General features: G+C 50.1%; 1 protein-coding gene across 1 annotated transcript; it reads left to right on the top strand.

Moving 5' to 3' along the window:
- Positions 1 to 738: 738 nt before the first annotated feature.
- Positions 739 to 24,589, top strand: Tgfb3 (transforming growth factor beta 3). Its single transcript, XM_036206526.1, has 7 exons — positions 739 to 2,322; positions 11,512 to 11,675; positions 11,936 to 12,065; positions 17,960 to 18,067; positions 19,887 to 20,058; positions 22,260 to 22,413; positions 23,360 to 24,589. Exons 1-7 carry the CDS (start codon positions 1,977 to 1,979, stop codon positions 23,516 to 23,518), a joined length of 1,233 nt encoding a protein of 410 aa, XP_036062419.1. The 5' UTR covers positions 739 to 1,976; the 3' UTR covers positions 23,519 to 24,589.
- The last annotated feature ends 743 nt before the right edge of the window (positions 24,590 to 25,332 follow it).

The following is a 25,332-nucleotide window of genomic DNA, read 5'->3' as shown; positions in this document are numbered from 1 at the left end:
GATACTACATTAACACCCCTTCACTTGAGACTTCGGAGCCGGGCCTATAGAAAGAAAGGCTCCAGAAGGCTATAATCAGACGTGGGAAGAAAGTGGACAGCTCGGCCTGGGTCGGCCTGGTGGGTGGGGGGTGGGAGGAAGACCTAGAAACCCCACTGGGAAATGGGCTGGGGCCAGGTGCTGAGCCGGCCGGCAGGGAAGGGAGCGGTGCTCACTTGCGTGTGGAGCCGGGGACTTGACGGCTGGGGGTGGTGCTGGCGGACCCGCAGGGTCGAGCCACCGAGCCTCGGTCACTGGCGGTCCGGCCTCGCCAGAGGGCACCCTCGGCCTTCCGGAAAGCGCCATCATTTTACCCAAGCTGCAGCGGCCGGGCTCCCGGATGGTCAATGAAGAACCGCAGCCAGGATCGCGGCCGAGCCGGGTTCCACCCTCGGGCCTGCAGAGAGTGGCCCTCCCGCCCGGCCCCGCTCCCCTAGCAGACTTTGCGTGTGTCCCCGGCCCGGCCCGGGGGCGATCGGGGACGCGGGGGAGGCGAGAGAGCGGGGCGGGGAGCGTGGACTGACAGCTGGCCCCGGCGCAGAGGGGCCGGGGTAGCAGGAGGGAGGGGGCTCGGGAGTAACTTTCCAGAAAAACAGCCAACGTGTAGCAGGAATGACTCCAAGAGGAGGGGAAAAAGAAAAAGAAAAAAAAAAAAAAAGTTCAGTTACCACGTCGAACCAGAGGACTCGCAAAGTATTTTTCAAATGGGCTCGGCTTTTCCTGTGCCTGTTTAAAACATTAAAACCGTGTAGCAAGAGAGGCTGCGTGCGCTGGTCCCTCCCTCCCTCCCCCACCCCAGGCCGAGACGTCATGGGAGGGAGGTATAAAATTTCAGCAGAGAGAAATAGAGAAAGCAGTGTGTGTGCATGTGTGTGTGTGAGAGAGAGAGAGGGAGGGAGGAGAGGGAGAGAGAAGAAGAGAGGGAAGGAGAGGGCCGAGTGTAGTAGGGGACTGAACCACAGAGAGGCAAGACACCCAGAGGCTTGCCGAGGAAGGAGTACCGGCTGTCCGGAGTCAGCTGTGCGGTGAATCGGCTTCGATTTTTTTTTTTTCCTCCCTAACGAGACGCAAGGGACAAGAGCCATGGCCGAGGGAGAAGACAAGCTAAGATGCTGGTGACTGTGGGTCCAAGTGGATTATCCGAGCTGTCTCCAGGAGGCCTGCCCTCCCTGCTTGCCAGTTGCACATAATCCCTCGTCCCAGCCAATGAAGAGGAGAGGCAGCGTGAACAGAGTCATTTAGAAAGCCCCCAGGAAGTGTAAACAAAAGAGAAAGCATGAATGGAGTGCCCGGCAGACAAGTGTGTCCTGCACTGCCCCCACCTTTAGCGGGGCCTGCGGCTGCCCAGCCCTGCCTCTCCCCACATACCCACTGGTGATTTTTTTTTTTTTAAACAAACATTTTTGTCTTTTCTTTTCCATTCTCTTTTCTTCTTCTTCTTCTTCTTCAGGGCAAGGCAAAGATTCTGATTTTTGGGACCCAGCCATGGCCCTTCTGCACTTTCTTTAAAATACCCACTTTCTCCTCATCGCCAAGCAGCGTTTGGCAATATCAGATATCCGCTCTATTTATTTTTACCTAAGGAAAAACTCCAGCTCTCTTCCCACTCCCAGCTGCCTTCCCACCCCTCCCAACCCTCGGCTTGCCCTCCACCTGGCCTGCTGGGAGTCAGAGCCCAGCAGAACCTGTTTAGACATATGGACAAGAATCCCAGCGCTCCATCGCACACAGTCCGCTACTTCGTCCCGCTGGGGTTGCCAGCGCTTCCTGGGAGTCCCGAAGCCCTCACAGTGCAGTGAGTTCATGCACCCTCTTGCCAAGCCTCAGTCTTTGGGATCTGGGGAGGACGCCTGGTTTTCCTCCCTCTTTCTACTGGGGTCTCCTCCTTGCCAGGCCTCCCCCGCCCCCTGGCCTCGCTTCTGGGCTCACACAGGAAGATGCACTTACAAAGGACTCTGGTGGTCCTGGCCCTACTGAACTTGGCCACAGTGAGTCTCTCTCTGTCCACTTGCACCACCCTGGACTTCGGCCACATCAAGAAGAAGAGGGTGGAAGCCATTAGGGGACAGATCTTGAGCAAGCTCAGACTCACCAGTCCCCCTGAGCCATCTGTGATGACCCACGTCCCCTACCAGGTCCTGGCACTTTACAACAGCACCCGGGAGTTGCTGGAAGAGATGAATGGGGAGAGGGAGGAAGGCTGCACTCAGGGGAACACCGAGTCGGAGTACTATGCCAAAGAGATCCATAAATTCGACATGATCCAGGGGCTGGCGGAGCACAGTAAGTCCAAATGCTTGCTTGGTGTCTGTCTATTCTGGAGGGGAGGAACTGGAAACCTGGCGTGGTGGTGGTGGTGGTGGGGTGCCTGGTGGTGGTTACCCAGCAGAGTGTCCCAGGGTTCACCACAGAGGTCAGGCATTGCAGCTGCAGCTGGGTAGGTGGGTAGGAAAGGAGACAGACATTCCGGTAAGAGCCGAGCGCTTCCAGAGACCAGGAGTCCGGGAGCCAAGTGGCATTCCGAACTCCCATCACATGCTTGATGGATATTAATTTGGGATTGTATTGTGCCACCTCAGGAAACATGTTCCCGCACGAGGTTAACTGTGAGCACATGGGTTCCATCAAGGGGTAGGCTGGCTGGCCTCCAAATCATCATGGTCTTCTGAGTCTAGACAGCTCCATATTCTCCCAGCTTCTCTCTGATTCTGGTGCCACATCTCCGGGTCAGTTTTCCAGCTCTCAGGAAACACCGTACCTGCCCCAAATTCGTTTGTCAAGTTTTTTGGAAGCCCAGGCAAGATATTAACTTCTTGCAGCCTGGTCCCTTCAGTCTAACACACACACACACACACACACACACACACACACACACACACACACACACACGATCCACGTGAGCTGAGGGGGGAGGGTAGTGCATGTATATCCCCACGTACGTGGACTTTTGGGCGATGTGGACTCTTACATGACTCAGTAGACAGATTCATATGTGTAAAGTGGGGCCTCCAGGGTTAATGGACGTAGAAGTGCAGGATGGAGGCCCTGGCTAACCCAAAGCATCTGCCTGCCATGGGGGTGTGGGTGGGAGGGATGGCTGTGGGGGCGATGGAGATGTGTGTCTGGGAGCGTTTCTTCCCAGGAGGCTGCTGTCTGCGGAGGAGCTGTGAAGCTTCTGGGCGAGATGTCTGTGTGTGTTTGTACACGTGTGGAAGTCATGTGTGTTTACTGAATGGGGATTTAAAAACTCTCAATACAAGAGGGAGAAACTGGCAGATGTTGAGACACTGACAGCCCAGGAAAAGAGGAATGTGGGCCAGAATCCGGAGCAGCTCCGTTTGCTTTTCCTACCAGCAGGTGTCCTCCGTGCCCTGGTGACTTCAGCCCAGGCCCACCTGGGAGGTGGGCAGTGCCCAAGTGGGGGTGGGACGATGGGAGGGAGCCAGGAGGGTGGCACAGTCAGAGTGGCCACGGGGCAAACAGCAGGAGGCTAAAGAAACCTGGCTGCAGAGAAGAGACAGGAGTGAGCGCCAATGGGTGGGGTGGCTCTCAAGGAAGATGCAGAGGCCAGGAGGGAGCTGGCCTACACCAAGGCAGAAACCTGTGGTTTCTGAGCTGGGGTGGGGGTGTTCTCGGTGCCACTTCCTGTGACTACCTGGAGTGTCCTTTCTTAGGGTCTGGCTATTTGTGGGGAGCCGGGATGGAAGCAAGGGAGACCTGGAACTCTCTGCTGAGGGTCCTCTCCCTGGTGTAGGCACAGGGACTTCCAGGTGACCAGTTTCCAATCTTCCCGGCCTAGATGAGCTGAACCCTTGACTCCTTGGTCACCTACCAAAGCAAGTTGTAGTAGCCACAATCATCAGAGAAGGTCACAAGCCTGAGGAGAGTGGAGGACAAGAGAGTAGGCCTGGAACCTTCAGAGTCTGGGTCAGGAGGAGAGTTTGAGGAAAGAGGGATTCTGAGTCATGAGGGCCCACCCCATCAGGAGTCCTGAGCGGAAAATGAGCAATTCACAAGGAAACAAGGCCACACAGGTGTGTGTGGATGTGGATTTTGCACAGAAACCCAGGGCACAAAGGGGACAGCCTCAGACAAAGCCAAGGCAGACCCCCACAGATGTGCAGTTCCCAGTCTGTAGCATCAAGGGAAGTTCAAGAAAGGGGGTAGGACATGGCGGCTATAGAGTCATGGTCTAGCCTGTGCCAACTCGGCACAGTGGACAAGATCATCTTCTAGATGCTGAGGAGGATGCGGTGTTCCGTGGGACACAGGCAATGCCACAGAGGCTCACGGTACCATCAGGAAGCAGGTCCAGGCTCTCTGCCGTTGGTACAGGTGACACGGTGGTTGAACAGACCTGGGCCTGTCCTGCAGCTGGTCAGGGTGTGGCTCACCCTGGCTGAACCAGGCACACGCAGCACAAAAAAGGCCGTGGCAACTTCAGAGCAGAGGAGAAAGCTGTCCTGAACTTCTTTTGCTGCTGTTGTTGGATTTTTGTTTTTGTTTTCTCCAAGACAGGGTTTCTCTGTGTAAACTTAGAGCTCACTCCGTAGACCAACCAGGCTGGCCTCGAACTTACAGAGACCTGCCTGCCTCTGCCTCCCGAGTGCTGGGATTACAGGCGTGCGCCACCGCTGTGAACGGAGGGTGCCTGGGGCAGGCTCTAGGTCTATGCTGTTACATTGTCAGTAGCTCTGTGCTGTCTCATGAGACGATGCTCGTGTCCACATTTTGTCACTAGAAGATTGGCATTTAGAAGGAAGTGATAACAGGACCTGGAGCAAGGTGACAGGGACCCATCGGGAGAAAAATCGGAAGAAGGAATTGTTTCCAGCAGGAGGCGGGACACCAAAGTGAGAGCCGAGAGAACTGTGCTATGGCTCTGCCCTGTCATGGCGAATCTGTCAAGTGATCTAACCTAGAAGGGATGTGTGCAAAACGCGGGTGGTGGTGGCGGCGCTCGCCTTTAATCCCAGCACTCGGGAGGCAGAGGCAGGCAGATCTCTGTGAGTTCGAGGCCAGCCTGGGCTACCGAGTGAGTTCCAGGAAAAAAAAAACAAAAACAAAAACAAAAAACCGCATGCTTAGCGGCAGTGTACACGCAAAATGCACAATTTAAGGCTACCTTTAATCTTTAGGCTCTAGAAGAATCTTGGCCTGTAACACAGATGACGCCTAGGTTAACCTCACCAGGAGGGGACAGCAGCTGCCTGCAGCCTTTGTAACCCAGGTACCTGGTTGCTTGGGAATAACTGGATTGTTTCCGGCTCTGACTGTTGGAGATGGGAACACATACTCTGCCACACATACTCCCCCAGCTTCAGTGAATGGGTCTCCATCCTCTTGGAGACAGTCTCAAGCAGGTTAAGCAAGCTCCCCCATGTGATGTTTCTTCCTAGAGCCTCAGTCTCCATGTGGGGTCATCTCAAGGCTCCCTTTCACTTTGAATGGATTTTTGTCACAGCTGGGGATGGTTTGCCTGGGTACCTGCTGGAAGATAGTGGCAAGACTCTGGAACCTTACCATTTTCTAAGACGTTGCCAGGGGAGACGAGGGAGTGCTTTCTCTGGCGTGTGTAGTGGGGAGAAGGATACCATCTTTTCAACTCTGTGTCGTCCGTGCAACCATCAGCATAAGCATCATTTTCGTCTTCCGGCTTAGATGAGTTTATGTCTTGTGTGAGACTCATTTTTGTCAGCCAAGGGAAGGGCTAAGACAAACACAGAACTCCCCAGTGGGAAGAGTACCCCGTGTTTTGGGTTTCTTTTCTGGTTGTCATCTGCAGATTCTTTTCATTTATGAAATGTCAAAGCTAGTCCACGTGGAAAGGACTCATCTGCCACAGATATCAATGTTAGACACACAGTAGGGCTGTGGGGGCGGGGTAGAGAGAACACCCAGGGCCCATCTTTCCTTTATAGAATAGGGGTAAGTAGTATGGAGACATCCTGGGGAACTTGTGCTTTCAACAAGCTTAGAGATGGGGTGACGACCCATGGGGCAAAGAGTTTCTTTCCTTAGAGGGGTTGTAAGCCCAAATGCCTTCAGAGACTAGGTTGGGGTGCAGATGGTTCAAAAAGAGCAGCTGTGGCCCAGGCACAATGGCAAAGTACTTCAGGTCATGGAGAAAGTCGGTGTACGTGGTGGGGTTGGGGTGGGAGGTTCTGGAACCTCATTGACCTGCTAAAAGAGGAAGCCACAGTGTGGCTCTTACTGATTTTTTTTTTTTTTCATTCAGGAATGTAGGTCTGCCTTGACTATCTCTTATCATTTCCCAGGATAGCAGGGAATCTAGAAATTTGGGTGAAATCTCCCAACTTGTAATACAGACTGAAAATGTTTATGGGCTCTTACCACAGAACTTTTAAACATGGGCTAAACAACACATCTAATGTGTTTCAAGGTTAACCCATGTAAAGTTTGAGACATCCAGGCTGTACTTTCTCAAGCTCCCAGCACATTGGAAGCCATAGTCCCTTTCTCAGAAAAATGATAAACTTTGCTTTTCCACCCCTGCTGCACACTGGAAACATCTAGCAAACTTGGGAAAGCTGCTGTGGATCCACTCAGTGCAGTCGGTTGCTGGGTAGTGGGGTCAGAGTCCACTGCTTTAAAGACTCCTCATGTGTCCCTGATTCTCATATCATTCCTCCATCGACTCCCACAGAAATGAGGTGTTCAAGGCCATCCACACCTGTCTGGAAGCATTTCAAGAGGTAGTTAACTACACAGACGATTTCCTGGGTTCTTCATAGATACTACACGTGCCTTTTGTGGGTTGTGTGCTTAGTCTTACTTCCTAAGGCAAAACAGATGAAAGAGTGTCTGTCCCTACGCAGTGTTCCAGGAAATATACTTTACAGAGGTGACTCCTGCACCCACCCTTGACTGTCAAGAGCAGAGCTTGGGCACAGAGGGTCCTGGTCATTGAATCTAAGGCAATGTTGGGATGCCCGGGCCATTTTGAGGAGTCCCGTCGTATTTGTTGCTGGAACTACTATTATCTTTCCATTGGATAATCTCCTGGGCCCACTCTTTCAGGGTCTCAGATTCAATAAATGGGGTGTGGTCAAATCCCACCTGGGGTTCAAATCCCACCTCTGCCACCTACTACTTGAGGGACCTTTTCTGATGTTCCATTTTCCCATGGGTAGAATGATACATTTTATATATTCTCTTCATTTTCAAGTATTGTTAGAGGAGCTACATAAAATGTAAGGTGGTATATTATATATTTTGCTTATTTATTTACATGATTCGTTCCACTAATGATTTTAAGCTATTTTTGTGGGAGCCCACAAAAGCTTACTAGTGAGTTCTGAGCTTGCTTTATATAGCAGGGCTGCATTAGGGGATGGCTGGACCATGTGCACGGTCACCAGGTGTCTGGGATGGTCTGCACTTGGCTCTGCTGGGGGGAGGTCTTTTGCTCCACCCCGGGCATTCCTTTAAAAGCCCTTTAGTGGAGACAAAAGGGGCTGGTGGGTTTTGATCCAGGCCTTCTCAAGCTATCCTGTGTTTCTAACTGTCTCTCTCCTCTATATTTCTATCTACACATTCCTCATTTCTCCCTGCTCAAGTGTACCCTGGGGTAAAAGGTGGGGGCAGGCCCCCACATAATTTTTTGTTTGTTTTGAGATAGGGCCTTACTATGTATTGGTCCTGAACTCTTAAAACTTTCTTATTAGATTTATTTATGTGTGTATCAGGGTACCCATGTATGCTTGCACATGAGTTGAGGACACACAAAAACTTTCAGAAGTCTGTTATCCTCCAGTGTAGGTTTGATCCTGGGATCAAACTCAGGCCATCAGACTTGGCAGTGAACACCTTTATTCACAAAGTCATCTTGCCAGCCCATGGTCTCAGGCATCTTTAAAAATTGTTTGTTTTTTTTTTTTATCTTAAGCACATAGGTGTTTTTCCTGTGTGTGTGTCTATAGTATACATGTACCTGGTGCCTGCAGAGGCCAGACAGGGGTGTCAGATCTCCTAGAACTGGAGTTATAGATGTTTATGAGCCATGATGTGAGTGCTAGGAATTGAACCCAGGTCCTCTGGATGAGCAGCCAGTGCTCTTACCTCTGAGCCATCTCTCCAGTTCTGACTCAGGATCTTGATTCCCCAGCCTCCACCTCCCAATTGCTTCCCATTCCTTCTTGATTCGCCTTAAACTTTTCATTCAGAGTAGTCTGTAAAGGGGTACAGGCTCATGAGTGATGGGGTGGGAGTTAGCAAGGAGAACAGTCACTGGGGCGTCCTGAGGACTGTGAGGGCATTGCCTTCCCTGTTTCCTGGCTGCCCACTGCTTCCACCCCACTCTGGCCCCATCCTCCTTTGTTACCATTTCCTACTTTCTTTTCCCCTTTTACACCTGGGTGCACATTGCTCTGACTCATGCTCTCCTAATAGTTACTGCAGAGACCAGATTGATGACATCTTCTCCCAGACCAACTCTCAGTCATTGAGAGGGCCACTGGTCCAAGTGCTTGTCCACATCCGGAATTACAAACCTGTTAACTTACATATGAAGTTGCTGGAGATGTAGCTCCATTATAAAATGTGAGCTTTGTGGAGAGATGTTTTAGTAGTTAAGAATGTGTGCTACTCTGGCAGAGGACCTTAGTTCAGATCTCAGCGCCCACATCAGGTGGCTCACAACCACCTCTAACTCTAGTTTTAGGGGATCCGATGCCCTCTACTGGCCTCTCTAGACACTGCACTCAAGTGTACAAACTCACACACAGATACACATAAGTACACGTAACGAAAACTTGAAGTAAAATATTTTTAAATGTGTGCTTTGCATGTGAGAAGCTCTGAACTCCACCTCTAGCAGCCCCTCTATACAGACCCATATGAGAACTGCCATCACTGACTCCTCGCTCGGGTCCTAGTCGGACTGGCTTAGAGAATAATTGGCAGTCTTTGTTCCTTCAAGGCTAATTATCAATCAGGGCTTCATTAGCTGGGATCCACACATTTGTTTCCTACATCTGTTCCATCAATTTTCCCTTAACCATGAATGTCAGGCCCACCAGATGGCAATTTCCAGAAGCACCCACTCATCTTTTCCTAAAGCCCAGGAGCATGCTTGCTGGTTTTAGGGCTCAGATCTGCCCCGCCTTGTCCATGACTCCTAGCCCACCCTGGGGGGTACGTGCCCACTCATTCCAGCCATGTCCATTATGTGTGGAATTTGGGTCTAGGAGCTTGAATTTCAAGTCCTGACTGTTGTCACTCTTTGTGTAGAAAGGATTCCTCTGCTGTGAATGTTCTCAGCCCCTGATGTTGTAAAGGACACAGGGGCAGAGAGAAGACAAAGGCTTCTGCTCTCCTCTGCCTGTCTCAGAACCGCGGAGAACATCTGCTGCCTTCTGGCTGATGGACAGGGGTGAAGAGATCGGTGTGGTGACACAGGCTGGCAGAGCACAGGCTGCCAAGTATAGAGACCCTCTGTGCTGGCTAGTTTGATGTCAACTTGACGCCGACTAGAATCATCGGAGAGGAGAGAGGCTCAACTGAGAAAATGCCTCCGTCAGATTGAGCTGTAGGCAGGCCTGAAGGGCATTTTCTTAATTAGTGATCAATGGGGGAGGGCCCAGCCCACTGTGGGCGGTGCCATCTCCTGGGCTGGTCCTGGGTTCTATAAGAAAGCAGGCTGAACAAGACAGGGGAAGCCAGTCGGCAAGCATCACTCCTCCGTGGCCTCTGCATCAGCCCCTTCCTCCAGGTTCCTGCCCTGTTGGAGTTCCTGTCCTGACTTCCTTCAGCGATGGACTAGGGGTGTGCAAGTGGAAGCCAAACAAAATCTTTTCTCCCAAGATTGCTTTTGGTCATGGCGTTTCATCACAGAACTATTAACCCATAAAGAGGAAGTGGTTGAGACAGCTAGCTCTTTTGATTTGAAATATATATATATACATGTATATATGTATGTATGTATATATCCCCCCCCCCCCCCCCGACTCAAGATATGGCTTCTTTACCCTAGAAACTGCCCTTTGTTTAGGTCTAAGCCACAGCATTGATTTGAACACTTGCTGTAGCTCCCTACCTATTATCAGTGGGATGAGGTTCAGGCTCTCCGATTGGCACATGGGTTTGGCACATCCTTCTTTCTCTTCGCTCCAGACTGCAGCTGAAGCTCTCTCATCCACTCCGGCCTGTCTCTGCCTCCAGGAGCCCCTCTGTGTCTAACCCTGTGTCCTCCCCTACCACCCTCCTGCAGGGTACAGATTGCTGCCACCCACCCACCCCTTCCACTGATTACGTGTGCCTGTTTGACCCTTCTTCACATCTTCCTGCCATTCCTCTGCATCACCAAAGGTCCTGGGATTTGGGTCTGTGTCACGTAAAGGCAGGGACTGTGGCTTCCCATCATCAGCATCACACCTGGCTCATAGTATTTATTTCACTTAGGTTTACATTTTAAAAGATTTATTATGTGTGTGTGTGTGTGTGTGTGTGTGTGTGTGTCTTGGTCTGGATATCTGGGTCTGTCTGTATGCCTCAGGGGGCCAGAAGAGGGCATCAGATCCCTTGTAGCCAGAGTTATGGCCAGCTGCCCACCATGGGTGCTGGGAACCGAACTTGGGTCCTGTGGAAGAGCAGCAGGTGCTCGTAACCATTGAACCTTCTCTCCAGCCACTGTCCATGTTTAAGAAATGAATGAATGCCCAGCAAACAAGAACATGAATGAATCAGCTAGCTCTAAGGTAACTAAGTGACTGACTACTATTTTCTCAGAATCTGTTTTGGTGTGATTTACTGATTGTTTTGTTTTTGAAACTTAGCTGGTGCTGGGAACTTGCTACATAGCCCAGGCTGACCTTAAACTCAAGCCCCTCCTGCCTCAGACTCCCAAGTGATGATATCATGGGGCTGTGCTGCCAGGCCTGTCTGAGAATCTGTATTTTTGAAAGATCAAGAAGAGTAGTCTGGAGAGCTTAGCAGTTTGCGGATAACAAGACAGTGAGAGCGGAGCTGGAGAGATGGCTCAGCAGTTAAGATCACTGATGCTCTTCTAGAAGACCAGGGCTCAATTCCTATCATCTGTGTCAGGCAGCTCATAATGGCCTGTAGTTCCAATTCCAGAGGATCCAATGCCCTCTTTTGGCCTTTGTGGGCACTACACATATGTGGTGCACATACACACACTTAGGTCAACACTCATAAAATAAATATATACATATATATATTTTTTAAAAAAAGACAGTGGGCAAAGGGGACAATTACACTTGACTGTCCAGTCTCAATTCCATGTCCTGTAGCTCCAAGGTCTCCTTGCTCCTTGCTCAGGACTCTGTATGAGTTACCAAGAACCTTCCTTGTATCTCCACCTTCAGGTCTGAACCTTCAAGCCTCTAGAGAGGTCATAGACAGGACGGTGGCCATTTGGCATGTGTCTGCTGGCTGGCAGCACACTGGGCCCTCACTCACTGTGCCTCTTCCCATTGCTTTTTCCTCTAGATGAGCTGGCTGTCTGCCCCAAAGGGATTACCTCTAAGGTTTTTCGCTTCAACGTGTCCTCAGTGGAGAAAAATGGAACCAATCTGTTCCGGGCAGAGTTCCGGGTCTTGCGGGTGCCCAACCCCAGCTCCAAGCGCACCGAGCAGAGAATTGAGCTCTTCCAGGTACATCTTCCAGCTGGAAACCACACACTAGATGCCAGCCTCCTCCATGGCTGGGTGTGTGGAGTCAGACAGAACTAGTCTGAAGCTGACTCCTTAGAGCCTCTGTCATCAAGACGGCTGAGTTACCTGAGGTGCAGAAAGGGTATGGTGTCCAGAAGCCATTAGTCCCCCCTTGCTCGGCTCCCCAGTCCTGGTCACTGTAACCTATCCCTGGCACTCCATCCTGGCCTCCGATACTCACTCTTTCCTCCGCCTCACAGATACTTCGACCGGATGAGCACATTGCCAAGCAGCGCTATATCGGTGGCAAGAATCTGCTCACGAGGGGCACTGCCGAGTGGCTCTCTTTCGATGTCACTGACACTGTGCGGGAGTGGCTGTTGCAGAGAGGTAGGTAAACTCTCAGCGGGAACATTTCAGCAGGAACCTCGGTCCCGTCTGCCTCGTGAAAGGGAAGAGGAGCACAGTAGGGGAGCCACAGAGCTGGGTTCAAAGTCTAGTTTTCCACGGACTCTTCCCCACGCCATCATTAAATGCTGGCTCTAAGTCAGGCCCTGGGGATTCAGCATCGAGCAGGACAGGTGAGAGCTCAGATCTCATGGGGCTTTCATTCGTGTGGCAGAGACACTCAGTAAGCCAGTGAACATATTGATAAGATTGCGTGTCAATCCATGGTGATGCATTGAAAACTGAAGAGTCAAGGTAATGGTGGCTGGGCGCTCCACCACTGGCTGCTCTGAGGAGGTCTCTGCGAGGAAGGGAGTCTAACATCGAGATCCAAGTGATGACCACCGTCAAGGTCAGGAGGCCAGGCGAAAGGGGCACCCAAGCAAAAGAAACAGTAAGGCCCAGACCCCTGGATGGAACCCGGCTCGATTTCTTAATTTGTGAACAGACCGGAACACCATGAACTGAGGTCATCTGACCAAGGATGTGTCAGACCACAGGATGGTTTGGGGCTTACTCCGAGTGTGATGGATGCTGTAATCAGGGTGTGCATGTGGGTGTGGTGATGTGTGGCTTACCCCTTCAAACAGAAGCCCTCTGGTTGCTGTGAAGCCAAGGGAAAAAGCAAAGAAAACATTTAGGGAGCACTGTAGCAGCCTAGATGTAGCAGCCTAGCAGGGGCCTGGGCGGAGGCAGTGCTGTGCATATGGAAATGACATGGGTTCATTCTGTAATTTGGAGGTTGAGCCAATACGCTAGTATTAGGTATGCTGTGTGAAGACCCACGAGCAATCTCAGATGACGTTTGAGGTTTTCCATAGAACATCCAGGCGTACCATCAGCTGTTGGAAGAGGAAGGACTAGAAGAGACTTGGGGCAGGTTCTGTGAAGGCCAATTCAGTTTCAAAAGCCTGGTGTTGTGGAATATTATTTTAAGGTGTGTTACTTTTGTTTATGTTGCATTTGTTGAACTCTGTGAAGCTGTGTGACTGTGCCTGTGTAAAACACCTGATGGTCTAATGAAGAGCTGAATGGCCAATAGTGAGGCAGGAGAGAGAAGTAGGCAGGGCTGGCAGGCAGAGAGGATAAATAGAAGGAGAACTCTGGGAGGAGGAAGGAAGGAGAGGAGGAGGACACACATGACTCAACTCTACAACCAGCAACAGAGTAAGAAAGTAAGATACAGTAAGGAAGTAAGGAAAGGAAAAAGCCCAGAGGCAAAAGGGAGACAGGATAATTTAAAGTGAAGGAAAGCTGGCAAGAAACAAGCCAAGCTAAGACTGGGCATTTATAAGTAAGAATAACCTTCCGTGTATGATTTGTTTGGGAGCTGGGTGGTGGCACCCTCAAAAGAGCAAAGGGCCCTCAAAGAGCCCTCAAAAGAGCCAAACCAAACAACAGCCCAGTGTTGCTGAGCTCTACAACACGTATATCAAATGCCACATGTCCCAAATGTCATCCCCGCTCACTGTGTCTCCTCATCTGGAAAATGAAGCACTGCTTCCAAGCCTGCAGGCTTCCCAGAGTGGTTTTAAGGGTCACGTGTATTAGAACTTTGTAGGTTTCAGTGCACCTTGTAAGAGTAAACTTTCATTATGTCAGACAAGGAAGCTGAGGTCCAGAGTCATTAAGTTTCTGAGCTCATCCAGCCTGGATAAGAACTTTTGTCCCCCGGGTAAGGTTAGTCTTCTGACACCATGTTGGTACTTCCTGCTCTGAGTGGTGGTGGAGGAGGTAGTAGAAGGACATATACGGTCCCGTCTGTCCCTCCTCACCCCCACCATCAGCTGTGATACTGTCAGCCCATTTACGTGCTGGTGGCCAGAGTCCTGGGGCAGGAGAATCCTTCGATGTCCTTGGTGTTTGAGAAAAGTGGGGTTGAAGGCAGAGGTCACAAGCTGTCTGCTTTTATATTTAACTCTCGGTCATCAGGACTTCTGTTGTTTCAAAATTTGGGAGATTTTACAGAAAGCTGAGCCTGGTGTGGTGGCCTCTAATCCTAGCACTCTAGAGACAGATGCAGGCAGATCTCTGAGTTCGAGGCCAGCCTGGTTTACATAGTGAGTTCCAGGACAGCCAGGGCTGTGTAGAAAGAAAAAACAAAAACAAAAACAAACCAAAAAACCAACAAAACAAAGCTTCCTGACTTTACTTGATCAATTGGAAGCCTGGCCCTTGACTGTGTACCAGAGCTGAGCAGTAGCCAGGCTTTGAAATGTGCTGTGTGTACTGTTTCATCCCTAGGCCTCAGTGCTCCCTGTGGGCGAGGCTTCAAGGGGAGCTTCTCACTTCCACGATCCATTGGACTCTGTAGGCATCCAGGTCTTCAAGCTCCCATCTACAGGGCCTTGTGTGATAACGGAGTTGATGCGTGGTAGGCTAGAGACCCTGCCCTGGCCCTTTAAGGAAGAGAAAGCCTGTCAAAAACAACAGGACTCAGCCAATGGTGGCAACAGGCGCCTCTCCACTCAGAGCTTACCACAGGCCAAAAAAAAAAAGGGGTGGTGGTGGTGGTGGGTTTATGGGGAAACTCATCTTACTTTGCCTGTCTGATTTTGATCAGCTCCACCTGGATCTCTCTGAAGCCCTGGGTACTTGGAATGCTTCTGTTCACAGCTGCGGGACTCAATGAGAAGTTTGTGTAGGACATGCTTCCCATCCTCCTTGAGACATCAGGAAAGATAATTTCATAACAAAGTTGGTGGGTTCCCCCCACCCACCACCTCACCACTGCCAACTCAGGCTTGTTTTTCATTGGAACTTTCAGCAAATTCTGCCCGCCCCTCCCTTCCCTCCGGGGAAGTAGCTGAGGCCTTTGTTCATGAATCTCCTCAAGAGTTCATGGCCCCAAACCAGGCTGCAAACAGACTCCAAGTTGGAGCAGCTGTTGGTGTGGATTGAAGAGGACTGAGTCACACCTGTGGTTTGGGAGCCACTCAGGAAGCATCTGCAAGCCTGTGTGCTCCAGGTACCCAGGCTGCAATCTGAGGCCCAGAGCTGCCTGGAGCTCTATCCAGGATGGAGGACTCAGGCCCTTTCACCACGGTGCCGTTAATCATACAGCCCACAGTGTCTTGGTATACGGAGCCAGGCTGGTAGGATGTATAGTGTGGGGTCTCTTATCAGAATGCACAGCTCTCTGTCTTGAAATGACTACTCACTGATTCCATGGGTATCTTGGGTAAACTACTTAATATCCCTAACTTCTGTGACCTCCTCTATACAATGGGCTAATGATGTTTTTAGTTTAAAGGGTTTTGTTTTGTTCTTCGACACGGAGTTTCTCTGTGTATCCCTGGCTGCCCTAGAACTCACTCTGTAAACCAGGCTGGACTTGAACTCACAGCCCCTGCCTCTTGAGTGCTGGAATTAAGGGCATGCACTGCCAGCACCTGGCAGTTTAGAGTATTCTTCTGGAGACTATTGCTGATAAAGTCTTAGAGAGTTTGATAGAAAATAATGTCAACAAAATTGGTAACTGACCTCGCCTCAGAGTCCTCAGGCTAAAGAGAACCATAGGCCAAGGCAGGCCCCCATCTCCTGCTGGTCACACGCACTCAGCCCTTCTTCCCCCCCACCCCCCCATCCATAGACACGTTCACTCTCTAACACACAGACTCACAGAACTTGCTCACCCAGGTCTCTCCCACCCCACCTTGGACATCCTTGAACAGGAAGTGCTGTGTGTTGCTCTTTGCAGCTGCCTAACGCCAAGAAGAGGGCAGACCATGTCTGGCCATGTCTTCTCTAGCTGTTCCTCAGTAGCCTGGCTACACTGACTAGTTTCCCCGTTGAGCTAACCTTCTGGAACAGGGACCTTCTAGTTTAACAGGCACCCTTGAAGTTTTCCTTGGGGCAGAACAAGGAGAGCTGGTTGGAGTTTGGGGTTTATGGAGGAAGTGAGCTAGTTCCTAACCACTTTGAGTTCTTGTCAACTGGAAACTTGGGGTGCCAGGCTCACCATGGTGACTGGAATCACCATGCCCATACCAGTTTGCCTTGGAGAAGGATGCTGAACTAACTAGATTTTGGGGTGTTCTCTGATGACAATAGATTTTAGTGAGACATCAGGTTGGTCCTGAGGCCCGATGACTACTAAGATGACTTTAGGGGACAGTATGCCAGTCATCTCACGGAGATGTTCACCTGGAAAGGTCCATCTCTTGTGACCTTTCCTACACCAGCCACAACTGGCTGCCACCCCAGGGCTGGCAGAGCTCTGACCCACCAGGGTTGACTATACCAGACCCAGTCTGGTATTCTCTGACTATTTGATTCAGTCAAACTTTTTGGTTATTTTGTGTGTGTGTATCTGTGCATGTGTGTGTGTATCTGTGCATGTATGTGTGTGTACATACATGTAGAGGTCAGAACCCCCCTGGTGTTCTTAGGATAGTCATCCACTTTGTTTGTTCGTTCGTTTGTTTGTTTCCAGAAAGTCTCTCATTGGGATCTGGGGCTCACTGAATAGGCTAAAAATTAAGCCAGAGAGCCTCAAGGATCTGCCAATCTCTGGCTCCCCAGTTCTGGGATTACAAGCACGTGTTACCACTCCGGGTTTTTTATGGGTTCTAGGAATCGAACTCAGGTCCTCATGCTTGTGTAGCGAGCCCTTTAAAGACTGAACCATTGCCCAGCCTTCATTTTCTTTTGTTTGTTTGTTTTTTTTTCCTTCTCTTTACTTCACTCAACCCCTTTTACCAATGTCTGTGCTGCTTTGATTTTGTTTACAAAAACATCAGCCCCCAGCTAAGAGGAGGGAAAGCCTGAGTTGGCCTTTTTGCACTCAATGTTTGTCAACAAAGCCTGGCACCTCTAGGCTTGCCCAAGCTCATCCCATCGAACCCATGTCATCTGGACCCTTGGGCGAAGCTCTCTAAAGCTACACATAGACTGGCTACTCTGTGTTCCCATGCTGCTCATCTAGTGAGCCATCCACAGCCATCCCAACCTCCCACCATGTTGACAGGCTTTTTAAAGAAACTTCTAAGTCATGTTTACCTCATTACATCCTGTTCCTTGAAGACAATGTGTGTGGCCAAGTATAACTAGTTTGCCTCTTACATCCTCTGGAATGGTCACTTTCTTAATCTCCACAGTGATGGTAGAAATATTGACATTATTTGCAATGATCCTGAGTCACCCATAGTGTGACTTCTAGTGTGGGTTTCTGATTCCCTCACCTCCACCCTAGTCATCCCCCCAACTCCTATCCCCTTTGCTCAGCTTTCCATTCTGTGGTCTTTAAATTCTTCCCTGTTCATAGTTATGCCCCTTAGGCCCCGCCCCCATCCCTGCCTCCTCTATCCTATTCAGCAGGTTGACTGGGGAGATGTGAGCTTTTCCTTTCCTTCTGTGTCCTTGCATTTGGTTTGGTTTGGTTTGGTTTTTCAAGTTGGGGTTTCTCTGTGTAGCCTTGGTTATCCTCAAACTAACTCTATAGACCAGGCTGGCCTCGAACTCAGAGATTTACCTGTCTCTGCCTCCTGAGTGCTGGGATTAAGGGCATGTGCCACCAATTGCCCTGCATTTCCTTGCACTTTTGCCCCATGTACATAGGCAATAATCTCTTTATGGTGTCCTTTGAAAATGGGTGACAATTTCCATCTGTCTCGAAAATGCCCACTATTTACACTCCCACCTAATTGTTCATACTATCACAGAAATAGATAGACTGTGGCACCATGTACAGGACAGGAGGCTCATTATGAGCTTTGGAAGCGCTTTCTGTCACCTGTGACTCGCAATATAACTCACTTCTCCCCATTGCCCGCATGGTGGGTGTGCTGCCCCGTCACTCAGCAGTTCCCCCCCTGACTCTGGGTCCTATTTTGCAGAGTCCAACTTGGGTCTGGAAATCAGCATTCACTGTCCATGTCACACCTTTCAGCCCAATGGAGACATACTGGAAAATGTTCACGAGGTGATGGAGATCAAATTCAAAGGTACCGATGCTAAGGTGTGGTGGGATGAGGGAGTGGATAATACAGTAGGAGACCCCTTGGAAAGCCCAAGAAAAGGGACCAGGTTTCTTCATAGAGATGGTGGTTCTGCACTTGGGTGATTCTGCTTTGCCATCAAAGCCCCGAGCATAGCATTCTGCTTGGACAGATGACATCAGCATCTCAGAGGCAGCAGGATTCTAGGGAGTGATGAAATCCTGCAGGCCAGCTGTCCAGGGAAGTGGGACAAGAGTACCTCTTTCATAAGCCCGGCACACAAAATGAGGTCATAAATGTACAACACTGAGCCGATGAATGCTCGGTAAATGACAGCTGCCTTCCCCTTTCCTCGAGGAAATGAACTCCAGTGGGCCTGAGCATGAGTGCCCTGACTACTGAGCCTCCAGAAGTCTCTGGGCCTTCATGATCCTTGCCCAGAAATTGTCTGAGTTAAGATGGTTGCTTCCCTGCTTGAATGGTTGTTTATGGACATTGTATAGAGTTGGCACAATAGTTGAGATCAGTTTCTTTTTTGTTTTGTTTTGTTTTTTCAAGACAGGGTTTCTCTGTGTAGCTTTGTAGTCTGCCCTGGATCTCACTCTGTAGACCAGATTGGCCTTGAACTCACAGAGATCCACCTGGCTCTGCCTCCCGAGTGCTGGGATTAAAGGCATGCGCTACCACTGCCCAGCTATCCGTGCAATTTTCTGGGGCTAGGGAAACTCTCTTTTCCTTTCCTGTCTCTATTTTGGGCAGTTGAGAAATGCAGGGGTCTGAAGGCCACCTGGCAGAAGGCGAAGGTTGCTCTTGGCCTAGCATAGATCTTGGACCTGCGCCTCAGCAACCACCCCACCGCCACCCCTCCCATCACACGGGCTCAACCTCCAACCTTTTATTTATTTATTTTTTTAAAGCTAAGACTTTGACATCCAAGCCACAGTACCTTCTGCATCCTCACATAGAAGTCAGGCAAAGGTGGTACCTTTCACCTCCACAATACTGTCCCTTGTGTATAAAGACTTCAACAAAAGGGAACCTACACTTAGGGCTCCTACTTATCTTATATACCCAAGAGCCCCTTTCTAAGATTCAAGTTCCTCATGTAACTGTGCAAATTAGACTTCCAGAGCTCCTGCCCTGGTAAAGACAGTCAGCAGCTGTCCTTCACAAACGAGATCCCCAGGAGAACAAATCCTTCTAAGTTAGGTTCCTCCTTTGCAGCCGCGTTTGGGTTCTCTGCCCAAGCTTGTCTTGTGCTCGATTACCTCATCTGAATTTTACAGTGAGGACACCTCTGAACCCCAAGCCCGATGAGAATGGGCTCCCACACAGGCTGTCTCAAACTGTGACACCTTAAATCGTCAGGGACTTTGGTGCTATCTGGACTAATGCAGACTCCAGCAGGAAACCCTAAGTCTCAGGATAAGTCTCAGGATCTAAAGTGGCAGCCCCAAAGAGTGTGATAGGTACCCACCTAGTGGTGGGGATCCGATGGGCTCCATGAGGGAGCCCAGGATGCAGCCATCTCAGGAAGGGCAAAAGGGCTCTTGTGCAGGCGTTGTGAGGGTGTCTGACTGTGTCTGGAAGGGTAGCCATGGTAACCATTGAGGTTTTGTTTTTTTTGGTTTTTTTTTTTTTGGATAATGGCTGCTCCTCTCAGTCTGTGCCTTCTCACAGAACTCGCCCTGTGCCCTTCCTCTCTCACAGACTGTACCATCCCTCAGCCTGACTGGGCAGTGACAGGCTAAGATGGGGTGTGGAGCAGCCTGCAAGGACACTGCTTATTTCAGACAGGAGGTTGTGACCTTGCTTCCCCTTGCAGGCGTGGACAATGAAGATGACCATGGCCGGGGAGACCTGGGACGCCTCAAGAAGCAGAAGGATCACCACAACCCTCACCTGATCCTCATGATGATTCCTCCACACCGACTCGACAGCCCGGGCCAGGGCGGGCAGAGGAAGAAGCGGGCCCTGGACACTAATTACTGCTTCCGGTGAGTTCTGGCCCCATGGGGAGTGAGGTCAACTTTCCCTCCTGTGGCACCTGGCTTGAGATCTGAACCCTGCTCAGCCAAGGGTCCCGGATATTCAGGCCTGGATAAGGTAAGCAAGGAAAGCCACAGGAGGAGAATCTGGGATGTTGGCACTGGGGATGCTTGGGGAAAGTCTCCTCATGGTGTACTTGAAGTACTAGCAAGGTGTGTTTGTGGAGCGAGATTAATGCAGTCATTCTTGTCTTACTCTTTTCTGTTGTCATGACTAAACAGTCTGACAAAAACCAGCTTATTTTCGCTCACAGTTCAGATTATGTCCATCACGGAGGGGACAGCAGGGCATCAGGAGCTTGGAGCAGCTGCTCACATTATATTCACAGTCAGAACAAAGAACACACACTATTGTTCGGCTCATTTTCTCCCACTCTCCTGCCTAGGGGATGGTGCTACCCACATGGGTGGGTCTCCCCCCTTCATGTAATCAAGATAATCCCCCACAGAGACCCTTCTCACAGGTGATCGTGGATTCTTTCAAATTGACAAGTAACAGGACCCATCACATCTATGCAGGGTTGGAGGATGTTACTGGATGGGGAATATAGGATGATCTCCATTCATGGGGGAGCTGTTGAGCTAGAGAATTACCAGTGGCTTCAGAAGGGACCTGCCTTCAGAGGCTGTTACTTCCTCTCCCTCCCAAGACAGGGTTTCTCTGTGTAGCCCTGGCTGTCCTGGAACTCCCACTGCAGAGGAGTCTAGCCTCGAACTCACATGTAGAGATCCGCCTGCCTCTGCCTCCTGAGTGCTGGGATTAGTCTGGCCTGCAGTTGCCTTTCTTTATGAACAGCTGGACTGCTCACAGATGTGGGAGGGATGAGGAAGCCTATATACCCAGGGCTAACACAAAGAAAATGACGTTGGGGTAGGGGCTGAAGGATGAAGTTCTTGCACACTGGGAGCTGGGAGTGCATTCATGGACACAGGAAAGGCTGAGGTTTGAACAAAGCCTTCCTTCAAGGACGGGTGAGGTTTGGATCTGGAAGGATCCAAGAGCAGGGGTGGGGGACACTTTCAGGGAAAGAAGGAGCAGAAAGGGTCAATTGGCCAGAGAAGATGCCTTGCTGGAGTTGGGGCCGGACAGCTAAATACACTGTTAGAGTGACCAGCTCGGGAAAGAGTGGGAGTGGTGGGGTGGTTGCCACCACCCATTCCAAGGCTGGCAAGTAGGTCTGTTCTATGTATCTATTTGTCAACCGGGCCGAATGCTCTTATCTGTGGACAACAGTGACTTCAGCCCTAGGGGATTTCTTGAGACAGACTTAAGGTTGTTCTGGCTGCTTGGTTTTGCCCTTGAAGAGATAGATGTTCCAATCTCACCTGGTTTGCTTTGTGTGCCGGCTCTTCAGTGCTTTGCCTGTGATCATGGGGGTTTCTAGAATGCCAGGTGACTTGAGGCAACTGCCTTCCTCTCCCAGCTGTTCCTTTTCTAAATAATCAAGCATCTGCCAGAGTTTGTTCTACTTCCTGCCAACTTCTCTAGTTCTGACCTGCCATTAATCAGGACACATGACCACCCCTGCCTCCAAGGGTGGCCAGGACAAGGAATATCCCTGGAATGGGGTGAGGAATGGTTATTTAAAATATAAACAATGGAGTCTATCACGGTTCGGTCTTTTGTGGTGGTGTTGTTTTTGAGACAGGGTTTCTCTATGTAACAGCCCTGGCTGTCCTGGAACTCGCTCTGTAGACCAGACTGGCCTTGAACTCACAAGAGATCCACCTGATTCTGCCTCCCAAGTGCTGGGATTAAAGGCATGCGCCACTATGCTTGGCTATGGATCAGTCTTAAAAACTACAAGAAATCAGATTTTGGCCAATAGCTGCCTTTGGAAGCAGTGACTTCTTGGTCTCTTCAGAGACCTGTTGAAGCCAAGGGTATATGCCCACAGAGTGAGGAGGGGTTGCCAAGTGGATTTCTTCAGACAACAGGATTGGAGGGGCCTGATGGTCCCACACAGCTTATCTGGGAGTCATGGTTGTGACCAAATGCACTTGAACCTGGGATTCAGTGGACTAGGCTTACCTCCTCTGATGACCCCTATGATGGCCTCACTACTCCAAGCAGAAAGAAGATACACATGAAGCTTCCTTTATAGTCAGTCTCCCTTTTTGTTGATTTCTTGTACATGTCTTTATCATAGCAACTTGGAGGAGAACTGCTGTGTGCGCCCCCTCTACATTGACTTCCGGCAAGATCTGGGCTGGAAATGGGTCCACGAACCTAAGGGTTACTATGCCAACTTCTGCTCAGGCCCTTGCCCGTACCTCCGCAGTGCAGACACAACCCACAGCACGGTATGGAGCAGGGTGCATGATCTCTGGGCACTGGGGCTCCGCTGACTAGGTTACTTATCGGTAAGAGTGAATGAAAGATTGAATCTTGAATGAGTGATAATTCTGGATGAGTAAAAATCTCTGTAGTAACAACATTCTGATCTTGGTAGGCTGGCCTACTCAGTCACACTCAGAAATTTAAATCCCTACCACAGGGGCTAGCACATGGGTAAAAAGTATGGTTAGCATGTGCAATGCTCTGGATTCAGTCTCTAGCACACATACTTAAATGGACATGCACATATGGACATACATGCTGAGTTCCTACTCTAGTTTCAAGCATCTTTTTTATTTGTACCATGGAAGTCATTTAACTGTCACATGACATCCTGTGTCATACATGTTTGCACCTGGTTGGCAGGCTGTGGGGCCCAGAGAAGTTTCTATCTCTGCTAAGACAGAATAAAGTATGTAGGAACACTGGCGATAGAGTGAGGGTCCACAGTGTCTGCAGCCTGCTTCCTCAGGGGAATGGAGAGCAGGGCAGTCATCTGAGAAGTACATTTCCAGATAGCACACCGCCGCTGCATCCTGTCTGGGGCACGCATCCTGGCAATTACTAAATGTGCCAAGGCAGTGGTGTGTAAGAACATTTCCCACCAACGTGGAAACTTAGAGTAAGGAAGACCTTTGGGAGGAGTTTCTTAGCAGCCAAGAGTTTCTTATCAATTGCAAATCCCCAGCAATGGTCATATGCTTCGGTCTGTAACACAAGTCCACTGAGTCTGCCTTCTGCCACACTGGATGACTGCAGCTAGTCTCTCACTCAAACTGTTCCCATGATCCCTCTTAAACAGCCTCTGTGGCTACATGCTCATTCAGAACAGCTCCCAGACATTTGCAGAGTTTCTGGATCCCAGGCTCAAGCCTTGGCTCTCTCCTGCTAAATATGTGGCCCCGCCCACAGGTGCTGGGACTGTACAACACCCTGAACCCAGAGGCATCGGCCTCTCCATGCTGTGTGCCGCAGGACCTGGAGCCCCTGACCATCCTGTACTACGTCGGCAGGACCCCCAAGGTGGAGCAGCTGTCCAACATGGTGGTAAAGTCGTGCAAGTGCAGCTGAGGCCAGCCTGCGACAGCGGAGGGAGAAGGGCCACCACTGACTGCTGCTCCTTGGGAAACCAAAGCGACAGACCTTGCTCTAGAGGCCTGGAGCCCACAAGCCCTGGCTCCTGGCGAATGGCCGAGAGGGAGGCTTCCTTCTGGAACATTTCTTTCTGCTAGCTCTGAGAATCACTGTGGTAAAGAAAGTGTGGGTTGGTTAGGGGAAGGCAAACTCTTGAGAACATGGCATTTCTGTGGTGTGGACAGAGGTGGTGGGATAGAGGAGAAGGAACAGTGAGTCGACGTGGTGTGTGGCAATGGGACTCGGGCTACCCTAGGGAGGAGGTAGGGTAGCGTGGTTAGGTGAGGGCCAGATTGGAAGGCTCTTCAGATCTGAGGTCAGCTTTGTCCACTGAAGTACCATATCTGCTCTAGGGGATCGGGATGTTGTTTAGAGGAGGCAAGCATTTTTTTTTTTTTTTTTAAGATAGGTTATCAAGACAATGTCCCCCCAGAATCCTATTTTGCACTGCCTAGGATTAAGGACAATCTGTTCTTTTTGCAAACTGTCCTCTCACACCAATCATGAGTCATGACAGATAATGCAATTAGTTTCTGGACTAGCAACTAACTATCTCGGGTCCCCTGGAGATGCTGAACTCAAAAGCCAAGGTCAGAATCTGGTCTCTTGTGTCTTCCCCTGGGGCCCCTCCTTTTGCCTCCTTCCTTGGTCATATTTCCCCGTGGACGTTTGGCTAGACACCTTCCAGGTCAGGGTTCACTCTCTGGATTCTGGGTCCATGCAGCCTGGGGCATCAGGGATCATTTCCCTCTTACCCTCTTAGACTCCATGCTCCCCTGGTGTTCCTGGAAGCAGGTGCTACATGCAAGAGCATCCAGGGAGGCTGCACGTGTCTGACACCATGGCTTGGCCCCGGATGCACAGACTGAGGTATAAAGACAAACACAAATATTACTCTCAAATCTTTGTATAAATAAATATTTTTGGGGAATCATGGATGATTTCATCTTCTGGAAGGTTGCTTCTAGAACAGTAAAAACCTCATTCTAAGGTCTATGTTGGACTCCATACATGTCCTTTGCTTAATTTCACATTGGCATCTGCTTACCAGAGATAACTGGAATTCGGGTAGAGCATCTCTCATTGTTTAGCATGAATCCACTGGGTCCACTGTGTTGCCTCTAGCACCTGAGAAAACTGCACTTGCACTGTCTGGGCACACTTCCCTCTTGCAGGGTGCATTGTTCTCAAACATAGAGACAATGACTTAGATGTGTAAACTGTATAGAGATCTTGTGGCTGGGGAGAGATGGCCCAGTGAGGTAAGTGTCTGTTGTGCAAATGGGACCTGAGTCTGGCTTCCTGGTACCCATCAAAAGTCAGGCATAGTCTCACACACACACACACACACACACACACACACACACACACACACACACACACAGAGGAAACATGGCCATCAAATTTCTGGACAACTGTAAGGTGTGCACCCTTGTGTGTAGAAATGTGCAATGTATATTCAATATAAATAATACAAGTGACCAGTTTTGGAAATCTCACCTCTGCCTCCAAATCACGCTGAGCATTAAAGAAGCCACATGTGGCAAATGGTTCCCAATGAGGCAAATTCTGTTATCAGAGCCAACCAGGAACTCCTTTTCAGATGGTGGGCCTCTTTAGAGGCAAGAGATCCCAGTGCAATGCCGAATTCCACCGTGGCTCAGCATTCATGTATAGTAGCCTCTGCAGTGAGCCAGCAGAGCAAGAAACCCTCCGGAGGGTCTGAGTGCTCTTCAAAACTATCAACTTTG

This window comes from Onychomys torridus, chromosome 14, assembly GCF_903995425.1.
Source record: "Onychomys torridus chromosome 14, mOncTor1.1, whole genome shotgun sequence".
Taxonomy (NCBI): domain Eukaryota; kingdom Metazoa; phylum Chordata; class Mammalia; order Rodentia; family Cricetidae; genus Onychomys; species Onychomys torridus.
Note: the sequence above shows the minus strand (reverse complement) of the source record. Positions and strands in the feature narration are given on the sequence as shown.

Bases quoted from the DNA above. Each gene is read 5' to 3' on its own strand.
- Tgfb3 (XM_036206526.1), top strand. From the start codon at position 1,977: ATGCACTTACAAAGGACTCTGGTGGTCCTGGCCCTACTGAACTTGGCC. The intron at 11,676-11,935 runs GTACATCTTCCA...TCCGCCTCACAG, and splicing joins AGAGAATTGAGCTCTTCCAG to ATACTTCGACCGGATGAGCA. The intron at 22,414-23,359 runs GTATGGAGCAGG...CCCCGCCCACAG, and splicing joins CAGACACAACCCACAGCACG to GTGCTGGGACTGTACAACAC.